The sequence below is a fragment of the Harpia harpyja genome, chromosome 2 (genome assembly GCF_026419915.1).
Source record: "Harpia harpyja isolate bHarHar1 chromosome 2, bHarHar1 primary haplotype, whole genome shotgun sequence".
Classification (NCBI taxonomy): Eukaryota; Metazoa; Chordata; class Aves; order Accipitriformes; family Accipitridae; genus Harpia; species Harpia harpyja.
In genome coordinates this window covers 4,572,005-4,584,952 of record NC_068941.1, presented here as the reverse complement: position 1 = coordinate 4,584,952, position 12,948 = coordinate 4,572,005, and the positions used below count along the sequence as shown (strand labels likewise).

The 12,948-nt window shown below is 41.6% G+C and overlaps 1 protein-coding gene across 3 annotated transcripts in view; it reads right to left on the bottom strand.

The window, feature by feature from the left end:
* Nucleotides 1-382: 382 nt before the first annotated feature.
* The window catches only part of UGT8 (UDP glycosyltransferase 8), a 49,733-nt gene continuing 37,167 nt past the window's right edge, over nt 383-12,948 (bottom strand). For all 3 annotated transcript variants that reach the window (XM_052813935.1, XM_052813929.1, XM_052813944.1), the window contains exons 3-6: nt 8,836-8,978; nt 6,129-6,205; nt 4,429-4,648; nt 383-2,767 (exon numbers count right to left, since the gene is read on the bottom strand). In XM_052813935.1, the coding sequence (XP_052669895.1) occupies nt 2,404-2,767; nt 4,429-4,648; nt 6,129-6,205; nt 8,836-8,978 (804 nt within the window). In that variant the 3' untranslated portion in view covers nt 383-2,403. The remainder of the gene's footprint in view (nt 2,768-4,428; nt 4,649-6,128; nt 6,206-8,835; nt 8,979-12,948) is intronic.

Below are 12,948 nucleotides of genomic sequence, written 5' to 3'. Positions count from 1 at the left end.
AAATCAATCACCTCACCTCACTGTGAAAAATCTTTCAGTTCTGCATTCTAGGAAATGGGTATAAATTAACACGTACAGAAAAAAACCCACACTTTACCAGGAATGTTCATATAAACTTTAAAAAATTTAAACTGCCTTAAAAAAGAAGTCTGGTTAAGCATTCCGTCTTTCAATTAATTCAACACTCCTACAGGAAATACATCTACATTCACAAAATATAATCGTTTTTGATTTCAAACACGTACCACGCCTCACGGTACATACTGAGAAGAAAGAATTTGTGTATCCTAGTAAGCATCCACATTTATATACACTCACACACACCGGGTACTTTAAAATAAACAGCATTCATTTGAACAAAAATATACTTCCAACAACGGAATTTCTCTATTAAATCCATGTTTATTGCTTAAGTTTTATCACAGTGGAGATTAAATTATGCTTAATCATCCGGTCAGTGCTTTTGTACCTTCTTCAATGCCAAAAAAGCCATTTAAACCAAGTCATTCATACACTCGAAGTCTTATTACCATCCCACCATTCATCGCCTCTGTGTGCTCCTTTAGTTGCCGCAAACTGCAAGATTGTAAAAAGGTATAGCTAATAGGCTTATTTATAATACCATTTTCTTCAAGTATTCAGAAAGCAGTACAAGTAGCTGTACTGTATATTAGAAACATATCTGTACTGTTATTTATTGCTATAGGATAGAGGCTCCTGATGGAATGATAGTGAAATATTGCATCACTGTGTATGAAGATGATCTCAGCATCCCGTAATCATCACAACTCTTCCCATGTTAGTGAACAACACTAGGTAACTGGGTTTCTTTTCTTTCTCTTTCAGGCATGGGATTTCAAACTACAAATAAATAAAGCATACACTCACAACATGTGTAGTGCAAATTCCAAGTAAACAGAATGACATGGAAATAAACTCATAGTTGCCAACTTTGGTTCAGCAGGGCAGTTATGATTTTTATGCCCAGCGCCCTGCGTCCCCACCCTCGGTGCACACCACCGCCAGCGTCCCATGTCGGTGACAATGATTGAAAGAGATTGTTGCAAGGAGGGGCCATAGCAGGGGAAGGGGGAGACGACCACCTCTGCAAACCCTTGCGCTCGCGGGTGGCCAGGCTTCACCCCACGCGTCCCGTCAGACCTCAGAAGGAAGGCTGGTCACCCACCGGGAGAGCAGCCTCCCGTCCCGCATCGGAAAATTCGTATTGGCAACTATGTGAAACATGGATTGCGTGGCCCAGACTAATAGAAGGTAATATTTTTTCCAGATACAACCACTGAAAGAGAACATCTACAACATTGCAATTTATAAAGAACTTAATAATAATGAGAATTAATAGGAAAGACATTCAACTTGGGGGGCGGGGGGGGGGGGGGGTGTCTGTTGTTTGTTGGTTTGTTTTTTTTTTTAAACAAACCCCAAATAGTGGTTTGATTCTGCACAGCTCTGGGCCATTACAAAACCTTCTGCACTGAGCACAGGGCTAGATTTTCTTTTTCGTTGTTGTTGTTTGTTTCATTTATTTTTCTTAATTATGCAAATCTACTTCCCACACAGCCATATTTTAAACTGAAATAAACTCCCTAATATTTTCATGGCATAAATTATATATGCAGAGAAAGGCAACAAATAAAATGTTGTATAAATTAAAAACTAGGACATATTGTATACTTGCTCAAGACCTTTTTCTCCAAAGTACTGGTAGTGAGCAGAAAAGTCATGCAGCTTATCAGTAGAATGAGTAAATATTTTTGTCATTTTTCTTCAGTGCTCATTTTAAGTTTTTTTTTTGGTTTGGGGTTTTTTTTGGTGTGCATTTTTTTTAATGTCTGTGTTCCCAGTCCTCAACTTGCTATTTCTTGCACAAAGACTGGGAAAAATTTTTTTTTTTGAACAGCATTCTTACACAACATGTTGAACCCTCAACAAAGGAAACACAGAACTAGCACTAAAGTTCTCTCAGCTAAAAGATGGATATATTAAAATAATAAAAAAATAAAAGAAAAAAACCTCTGCAAATAAAAAGAAACCTCTCCTCATTTGGGACATACACATTTAGCTTTTAAAAATTGAAAATTCATAAATACGGTCATTGTATAACTTTAGAGAATTAAGGCTTCTAAAAACTTCAGTGCCAAAATAACCTCTCTGCATCAGTATTAAGAATAAAATATTTTCCATTTTAGGTTGTGCTTGCCTTTTTTTTTTTTTTTTTTTTAAAAGACTTTTCTTAGTTCCGTAGAATTTTGTCACATAATATTACATACTGTAGGGGAGTGTTAGAACTGCTTATTGAGGTTTTAAGTATTTGTTAGACTAAGTTACAGCGATAAAAGTCGATTACTGATCTGATTCATTACTACTTTACATGGGGCGGTTGGCTCATTTCACCTTTTTTTCATGCTTAATGTGGCCATTTCTTCTATACTTGCCATTCGGTATCCCATTCTGGTAATGTCCATTAACAGCGCTATGTTCGTCATTTGACCAAAGATGTTTGCTTTGTTTGTGGATAAATTTTGTTATCCTGGCCAAAATATAATAAAGTAAGGCAGCACCCACTAGTACAACAAAGGCAATATCCAGTAAGAAATACTGATATAAAGAGATGCTGTAAACAGCAGCACGTAGATGTTGGGCTCCATTGTGACGGAGGATGTAATTAATCCAGTATACAGTCCGGTTAACAGGATGACCGGGTTGGTCTTTGTGAATCTCAGACAGCCTCTGGGCCCGCTGTCGGTAGCTGCGGGGAAGAAAAAGAAAGAAAAGGGAAGAAAGGAAAAATCGTCATCAGCGCTCTGAGCAATGCAAGCCTGCAAACACGTTAATATACTTAAGCCTCTTCAGATCAAACAGCGTATTACCGCAGGACTCTTGTAACCACCAGCATACAGAGGGCTAGGCTTGGCAGATAATCTGTCTTTAAATCAGTCCTTACAGCTCATTGATGAAGAATGACTAGAAGAGCAGACCTGTGTGTGACTAAAGGCAGAAATCCACCCTCCAGCAAAGCGATGAAGAGCCAAGCTGACCTGCTGCCAGAGGGGAATCTTATCTAATCCAAAATGAATCCTATCCAGTGAGACAGATTTGCCCTTCCCACTGTAAACTGGCAACATACCCTGTCTAACACACCACTCATTTATGTTATTGTGCAACTGAATTACTGAAGAAAACACAGAACAAAGCAAGAAACCCATTGACTGCACAATAGACTATTTCTGCTTGGGTCCAGAGTTCAGCCTGAAACTTTTTTTTTTTCCCTCAACAGGCCAACCCCAGCAGTTGATCATGTCAAATTCCGTTTCTCCCCCTCACCGCAGCTGCAGGGTCGACAGGTTATTTATGCAGGACTTGTCTTTACACTAAGGATAATTGCACAAGGGAAAGATGATGCAACTGGTGTTATCGAGATCTCTTTAGTGACATTGCCCTTTGCTGCGGTTCTGCTGCTCGCTCCTTACAGGTTTCTCCTTTCCCAAGGTAAGCAACGCTTAGCGACTTTGCTCTCGTGAAAGCAAGAAGCACTGTTGGCACTGTACTCCAAAACTACGGTTAGCCCGATACAATAAACCACCAGCTAACATGTCATTATTTCTGATCCGGAGATGGTCTGAACATCACAGATGTTTAAAACAGAAAAGTTCAGAACAAACTGGTGAAGAGACTCTCCTCAGACTTTAATATCCCTGAGCAAACTCGTTTGCTGGAATTAGAAAGAGTTATGAAACCCAGTTCAGGGGCTTTTACTTATTCCACCTGAGTAACAAAAAAAAATTTACAACAAACAGACCGGAGTCCTCATATTCATAATTAATTTGTTAGAATATTGTCACTGCAACAAACGCAAACGACCTTCCTGACCTTAAGAGAGGTATTACTGGCCAGAACAGGAAAAGAGTATTTTGGTTTGGGTTTTTTGGTTTTTTTTAAATCAAATCATGGAACTTTAGAAAAGAGTCACTCTTTTTTAATACCTCCATGTTTTTAGGTACGATCCAAATATGCCACCCTACAATCGTACAGGTGTATTTTGCTCCAGGCCCCTTAGGCAGCACAACAGACAGACTGCTAAATATGGAGTAATCAAGACATGCACAAAGAGACGTTGGGCTGCAACAAGGAATACGCCAGGACAGGTTTGTTTCTATAACCTTTCTGCCCTGCATACTGCAACTGTCACAAAAAGCAAATGAGACAATCGAGTGCTTAGTGCCTACGCAGAAACCTGATCGATTGAGTAATCTTGTGAAATGGGACAACCATCCAAAGACTTGCCCCAACTGTACACACAAATCAATCCCGACATGCATTTTCTTCCCTTGCACAAAGGTTCTGTATATGCTTATTTAACCCATAACAATAACTTAAAATAAAAGCAAGAAACTGTCGCTCATTCCATACCTGGGATCATTAATAACTTTTACTAGGGCTTCATACAATTCGCTCTCAGTGATGGTCTTCCAGTTCAACAATATTCCCATGCCTTTGGCCTGCACACGAGTCATAGTATCGTAATGGTCTCCAAAGAGGGGAATCCCCACCACCGGGACCCCATGGTACATGGTTTCAAAAATGCTGTTCAAACCTCCATGACTGAGAAAAGCTTTAATGTTACGGTGACCTGAAAACAGAAGAGGCATGAAGATTAAAAAAAACCATTTACATCTCCTTAATCTAAAGTTACTGAAGCAACTGGGTACAACACATTTGTCACCATGTTTCTGTGGCTGCAATTCAGGACGGCAAAAACGGATGCAACCTGTTCTGAAGTTCTCCTCCTTAAACCTTACACACCAAGAGAGCAGGAATGGCCAATACGAAGAAAATTCTCACGTATACGAGTTGTGTAAAATTATAATGTAGGAACTACTGTCGTTTACTCCCGAGTAGCTGCAGGTGGTGACTACAACCAGTTTAGCAGTACAAATGAGCCAGAGAGAAAGCGTTTTTCCTCATTATTCATATGAAATACAAGCTACTTAATGGAAGGACGACTGATGTGACATTCTCTCTAAAGCTTCACATGCCTTACTTCAGGCTAGCAAGATCTGACAATAATGGTAACAACCTTATGTAATGGAAAAATGATACTGCCTCAGAGCAATTCAGTAACCAAAACAAATCTACCTGCTTTAAAAGTCATTTGCCTAATCACTACGTTATGATAAATACTCCAGCTGACATGCACACACAGACACACACGCATGCCTAACGCATTCATCAGCGCCCATCGTAGCACTGGAGCTGTTTTACAAACACACAAACATCCAGATAGCCCAGAGACAACCATAAATATTCTGTGGCCCCTCAGATCTGCAACGTATTCAGCTACCCTTCGACAGGGAAAGAAGGGAAAAAAAATAAATACACAGACTCTAACATAGTCTTTACCAAAAGATGGAAGAATATCAAGTTTCATCTCTGCACCTGAGAACCTGGAGTACCTCAAGTCAGTTAAACAGAAAGGTTATATCAGCTTGCAACATGTGCCCAAGGTCTGTTAGAGTCTTCTTCAGAGAAAAATGAACAAACATGTGTGTGTGTGTATATATATACACACACACACACAGAGCAGTATGTGCAGATCAGTAAGATTTGTTTTGATGCAATGTGAACCAATTTTGTATGCTCAGTATTATGACTCTTCCATGAAGAGACCAGTGAACACCCTACCATGCTTTTTCATAACAGAGAAATTAACAGTTACAGTCATCAGTTCCCTCAAACAGCAGATTCAAGAAAATTCCTATTTATTTATCTTCAATAATTTTCTCAAACTGCATAGCTTCCATGGTATAGAAGACGCTTGTCAGAAAATTCTCCCATTTATTAGGCCAGATAGTCTTTGGAATAACTATGTCCTTCCACCCTATTAACTTAGGGAAAAAAAATGGGAGGTACCAGGGAAAGATAATTAACATCAGAAAGGTGCTTGATTTCATCATCTTGAAATTCTGACTAATTCTACATTCCTGTTCTATGACTTCCATTACAGAAATTATCCTAGCTTTATAACGACTGCTAATTTGGTAGAATATTGTCAGAAGAGCAACCTGAACTCAAGTGAGAATAAGCAATATATGATCAAAATAGATACTCACCAAGGAGGTCATTTTGTGGTAGCCATTCTATAAGCTTTGTATTGTTGCCCAAGTTCCTTGGTTTGTTTCCTGAAAACCTAAAACAATAAAATCAAATGGAAGCTGAGTTATCAAGACCTCCAAAATCAATAAACTCAAACCAGAGAATCGAACCAAATGATGCATGAGCCCTAAGCAGATTTCCAGTTACATGAGGATACTGTTTACTCACTGTTACAAGAAAACAAAATGGGCTCAACCAAAATGCTGTAAATAGCTAATAACTTCCAACTTCACGTTATCATCATTCAGTTTTCTTGCAATCTGGCTTGAAATGCAGTGTTTTCTACTAACATAATGGCAACGTAGTTCCTTCTCAAAGCACACGTAATTCTTGCCACTGTGATTGGCAGGAGGTTTTACAACCTCTCTATGGTTCTTAGTCCATTGCTTTACTGAAAACTCTGACTGGTACTAGATAAGTAACTCCACCGAGAACATCCCACCAGCACACAGACAATAATCCCTACCATCAACACGAGGCGTTCCCTTTCAGTTGGCCAATTTCCTGTAGCTCTTGATAATCAACACCGTGTTATTTTAAAGGGAGTTACTAATACCAGGAAGAGAAAGGCTGACAGCTCAGCTAATGAGGCAAGAAACTATTCATGAAAAGTTGGGGATCAGACTGCGAGACAAGTGTATTTTTCTTACTTGCTCAACTGCCTGAAACACAATGGCAACGTCTTGCTCACCTGAGGTTGCTAGAAAAGTTTAGCCCATAAAACACAGGCTCAAAATACAAACTGATTTACATATTAATGTTACATACAGTTTATATAGAAAGTTAAATACATTCTAGACAGAAAAGAAAGTGGGGAAAAAATTACCAGTGACTACTAGAGGATAGAGCTCTTTTGTGAGAGCTCCATCAAACAACTTAAAAATATTCTGGTTATTAGAGAGCATTAGAACTGTAACTTCATCAAGAATCACCTACATATTCCCAATTAAGCAAGTCACACATCTTTATGACTGGCTTGTACATTCTGTTGAGAAAAGCCTACATTATTTACGCTAAGTTATATAAAAGCAAATCAACTATGTTAACTGGTTTTGGCTCTAACTAATACTCCATAATCAGAAGCGTATAAAGAACTACAAAGATTTGCTTGATTTGGCATCGTGGCATAAGACTGCCAAGTAGTACTACCTTTCTCATTTTCAGAAATATCTAGTATAAAAACTACCTGTGTCCAACACAGGCCATAGGTCAATGATCTGAAGAAGAGGGAAAAAAAACCCCAAAACATATTAAAGTTGGAGTCATAATTTCCTGTTTAGGTACTTAATTATGGATCTCAAATTCCCACCGGGGTGACTGAATGCCACTTGCTCAGCTCTCCCAAAGACCATGTCTTACACCTAGTCCCAGGGACATCTTCCCATTCCACAAATCACGATGGAAAGAAACAGCAGGTGGGTTCCCTTATCCAAAAAGATATTCAACAGGTAACAGAATGCAGATAACAAAAACAGAACAAAACAACAAACATACCAAAAAAGCATTGTTAAGGAAATACTAGCGAGGAAAATGAAAAATTTTAACAGAAGGCTTCAACTGAAATTGTTGCTTTTGCATTAAAAAAAGCTACCCCCAAGAAAAACCCATTAAAATTGATTTATTATCTACAGAAAGTGGATAATTCCTACAGAAAAACATTCCAGGGAAAACATGACAAAACGATAAAACAAAAGAAAAGCAGTAAGATCAACTGGGACTAATCATTAGTTACAAGCCAAGCAGTGTTGCAGGTTTCATAAGGAACAAATATGGTCGCTCTACCCCAAACAAAAACTGATGAGATCTTTACTACAACTACCAAAAGTTCTGTGCCATAGCCTGAAAAATTTCCATTTTCCTGTTCATTAGTGGGGTTCACTATTTCAACTACACACAGCAGCGAAAACGGTCCCTTAGACATGGCGGGGAACAGGCCGCTAAATAGACCTCTAATACAACTCCAAAAGTGCAGCAAGGACAGCAGTCACGAATTGTAAGATGCCGATTATTTGGAAACCGATGGTTCACATGAACTCCTCTCAATTATATTCCAGAGCGACGCTCCACGTGAAGCAGAGCTGACTAAACAGTTCTTGGATTTTTACAGTAAGTTGAGAGCACCACTCAAAATGTTTTTAGAGCTGAGAAAACGTATTACTGATTTTTACTCCTGCAGATTCTTCTTCCTCCAAACTCTCACAGAAAAAGACAAGTGAGAAGAGCAATTATGAAAGTCTGTGTTTACAGATAAAAGAGGAGAAGGGGCCCCAAAAAGCAAGGAAAAATAAGAGAAAGAAGAAAGAACAGCTACGATTAAATCAGCAGAATGTCATTCTTGCTCCCTAGGGTGGCTTCTTTATCAGAAATGATGACAGTATGTCACAAATGTCATAACCTCAGACTCTCTTTTCACTGTCCGCAATCCTTCCAGGATATAAACTCAGCATACAAGTATCACCTATGCCTTATTCTGCCACAAAATCATTGTTCCTCCTTATTACCAGGGGACTGCAACATTTCCACAAAGAGAGCTTTCAAAAGAGTCAGGTCCTCTGTGCCACCCAGACTGTCTCAATTTCAGCTTCTGCAACTCTAGATCAAGATGGCACAATAGGAAATAAGCATGCTTCAAATCACCCCAAGTACATCTATCATTGCACTTACCTCCAAATAACTCTCTGAGGCAGTCTTGCCAGAGCATGTGCCAACTTATTTGCTATATCTTCTGACAGGTATTTCACTCCAGCTCCAAATGAGACGAGGACAAAGCCATTTTCATTAGCACCATTCACCCACGTTTGGAGATCCTGTTGAAGTGAAAATTTATACTGAGCACTGTAGACGCACAAGTAAACCACAGAAACAGATTAAATAAGCATTGCTTAGCAAGAACAGTTGTTGGTTCCTACGTTACTTCACAAACCAACTTTCAAAAGTCATACACATTTCAGAAATCACCGAGCACAACGACACGATGATTCAGAATCCACGGTACAGGACACGAACAGCAAAATTCTTCCTGGTTTGTTTTAGTTTCCGTATTAACAACTGGTTTCATGAGATAATTTGTCCTTTCTTAACTGATCAGTTGACACACATTCACAAGTTAACACATGACATTTTAAGTCAGCAAAGTATAAATAGATCTACCTCATAGTTTCAGCCAGGAAGTACAGCACAGGAAATGCATGAATGAAGTCTGGGACTTGACCATGTGATTTCTAGCCTTAAAAATAGTGACAGTACTTCAAAAGGCTTGGTTTTCTTTCATTTATATGAAAAGAATAAACACAACTTGAAATAAGCCAGAGCTTCAAAAAACACCTTCAGTTTCCACTGCTCCAATATTTCAAGAAGCAAGGAACAGTACTGCATCTGTATGGCAAGTAAGGGTGGACATGCCTCTTTCTTGGACCTATATACTTTAGCTTACTTAGACCTAACTGTGTACCTCTTCCACGGCACATTACCAGTATTACATTAAATATACACAAGTGTAACAAAGGCCAAAGCCCTTTACATCCCTAAGCTCATCCTCCTCCTGTGGTTATTCTGAAATTGAGTCTCTTGCAAAGCCATTTTGGCTGACCCTCTCGATTCAAGGGCTGCTTCAACTTAGGCAAGGAAGGCAACAATGCCGCAGGCAGAGGTCTGCAGCACCGCACCGCTCAGAAGTGCTCCGAAAGCAGAACCAGCATCACTCTCCTGGTGGAAACCTGACAGCCACGCCATGAAATTCAAGTTCAGAGGCAGCAGATTTTACATCAGGGCACTCTGCGATGCTTCTTCTGCAGCGGGGTCAAGCCCCTTGCTTTCTGCTGCACAGGGCTTTGGGGCTCGCACCAAGAGATGCTCAGCCCACACGTGGTCACCGGTGGGTGCACCCTACGCGCAACCACGGCTGGTCCAAGGTTTCGTTGCACTGAACGCCGCAGTGCCTTGGGTCCAGACACAGGTCATTCCTTCACAGCTGATGCTTTGGGCAAGTCGCAGTTACGTCGCAAAGGAGACCACAGCATCCGAAGGCCAGGGCGGACTTGGTGGAAACAGGGTTTGTGTCACTGGCGACAAGGCAAGCCAGCACACACCACTGCGGACCGCCACCAGGACAGCAGGGCTCTGCAGGGTCGGAGGAAAAACCATCCTAGCATACGAGAGAGCGCAGAGCTGCCACCTAAACAAGTCCCAGGCACAGGAACGGTATCATTTAGCTTAAGGGGGAAAGAAAATGAGGGGAAAAAAGCAAAAACCTTGGTATACCCTTTGGAAACACAGATTTAAATTCTGTTTTTTCCAATGCAATTGTTGGCAGTGGGAACTAAAAAATTATACCACTGACATACAGATATGTCAGTCTGCTGAAGAGTATCCTGTACTTCCCAGGATATGGTTTAATTCTGGTCTCACCAAATTTAAGCGTAAGCCTGCTCAATACTAGTACAGCAATAGGAAATGAGTAAAAAGAAAATTAAGAGCCCTGTTCACAATGCACCTCTTGTCCTGGCAATAAATAGCAGGCCAGACAGTAATAGAGTAATGCTGTGCTATCGTATCTGAGCACAAAAGCTACCACAAAAACCAGCAGGCATAATGAAGACCTGCACATTACACTGGGGGTTGTACACTAGTCTCTGCTATGCAGTGAAAAAGGAATTTCCATTTTCTCTAGAATCCACAGTTTTTCATTTTTCTTCATCCTTTTCCAGTGCACTTTCTCCTTCATTTTTTTTCTACATCTGTGGAGAGAGGGAAGAAGGGAAAGAAGGGGAAGTGTCTGTGACCTGCCTCGGAGCTGAATCATTTATTACAGGCTGAACTTCTGACACGAAAATTTCCAAGTGGTTTTGTGATTTATTTGAAGTTTGTCCTTGAATTTTACTTAAGGACCTAAGGCATGCTGCAAATCCATATGCACAAATTTGCAAATGCAAATGCACAAATACAGGCTGGGCAGAGAATGGATTGAGAGCAGCCCTGCGGAGAAGGACTTGGGGGTGTGGGTTGACGAGAAGCTCAACATGACACGGCAATGTGTGCTTCCAGCCCAGAAAGCCAACCGTATCCTGGGCTGCATCCAAAGCAGCGTGACCAGCAGGTCGAGGGAGGTGATCCTCCCCCTCTCCTCCGCTCTCGTGAGACCCCACCTGCAGTACTGCATTCAGCTCTGGGGTCCTCAGCACAGGAAAGACATGGACCTGTTGGAACGAGTACAGATGATGAGAGGGCTGGAGCACCTCTCCTATGAAGACAGGCTGAGAGAGTTGGGGTTGTTCAGCCTGGAGGAGAGAAGGCTCCGGGGAGACCTTAGAGCAGCCTGCCAGTACTTAAAGGGGGCCTACAAGAAAGCTGGAGAGGGACTTTTTACAAGGGCATGTAGTGATAGGACAAGGGGTAATGGCTTTAAACCGAAAGACGGTAGATTTAGATTGGATGTAAGGAAGAAGTTCTTCACTGTGAGGGTGGTGAGGCACTGGGACAGGTTGCCCAGAGAGGTTGCGGATGCCCCATCCCTGGAAGTGTTCAAGGTCAGGTTGGATGGGGCTTTGAGCAACCTGGTCGAGCGGAAGGTGTCCCTGGCAGGGCGGTTGGAACTAGGTGATATTTAAGGTCCCTTCCAACCCAAACGATTCCATGATTCTATAATTCTAGTCACTCTAACTCAGTGGTTCAACTAGTTACACCTTGAACTATTTCCTATCTGTTGCTTAAAGCTAAACAGAAAATAACCTTTTGTGGGCTCTAGGACAAACCATTCTGAAAAGCAATCAAGTACCACGCTGCAAAAAACAGCTCTCTGCCCAATTGTGACATTCGACCATGTTATATTCTGAGAGCTGAAGTCACCTGTTACAAGGTGGTTTTCTTCCAACAACTGAAGAAGCCCAACATTCACAGGCTCTGGTCTTCATAGGGCACTCACCCACCCTGATACCTGCTGGAAGGGCAGAAACCTGGAGGTTTCTGGAGTGCCTTCTTGATGACAACTCCACAACACAGGTGCTCAAGAAGCCAGCAAGAGGAGACACTCTGCTGGACCTCATACATACAAGCAAGGAAGACCTTGTCTGGGATGCAAAGGTCGGGGGCAGCCTTGGCTGCAGCGACCACGAGATGGAGGACTTCAGGATACTGAGAGAACAAGACAACAGCAGCATCTCCTGGATTTCAAGAGAACCAACTCTGGCCTCTTCAGAGACCTGCTTAGAAGAATCCCATGGGATACAGCCCTGGAGAGAAGAGGGGTTCAGGAAAGCTCGTTGATATTCAAGCATCACCTCCTCCAAGCTCAAGCACAGTCCATGCTGATGAGCAGGATGTTAAGCAAAGGCGGCAGGAGGATGAACAAAGGACTCCTGGCAAGACTCAGATGTAAAAAGGCAGCATACATGAGGTAGAAACAGGGACGGGTGGCCTGGGGGGAATATACAGGCACTGCCTGAGCTTGCAGGGATCTAGTTTGGAGAGCCAAAGTCCACTTGCAGCTGAATCTGGTGAGGGACATGAAGGGCAGCAAGGTACATGGAGCAGCAGAAGGAAGACCAGGGGAAGCATGGGCCCACTACTGAATGGGACAAGGGACCCGGTGACAAAAAATGGTAAAGGCTGAGGTACTTCATGCTTTCTTCATCTCAGCCTTTACTGGTAAGACTGGCCTTCAGCAATCCCAGGTCCCTCAAACCAGAGGGAAAGTCTGGAACAAGGAAGACATACCCTCAGTGGAAGATCAGGCTAGACTACTTCTAAACAAACTGGACATACACAAGTATATGGGACCTG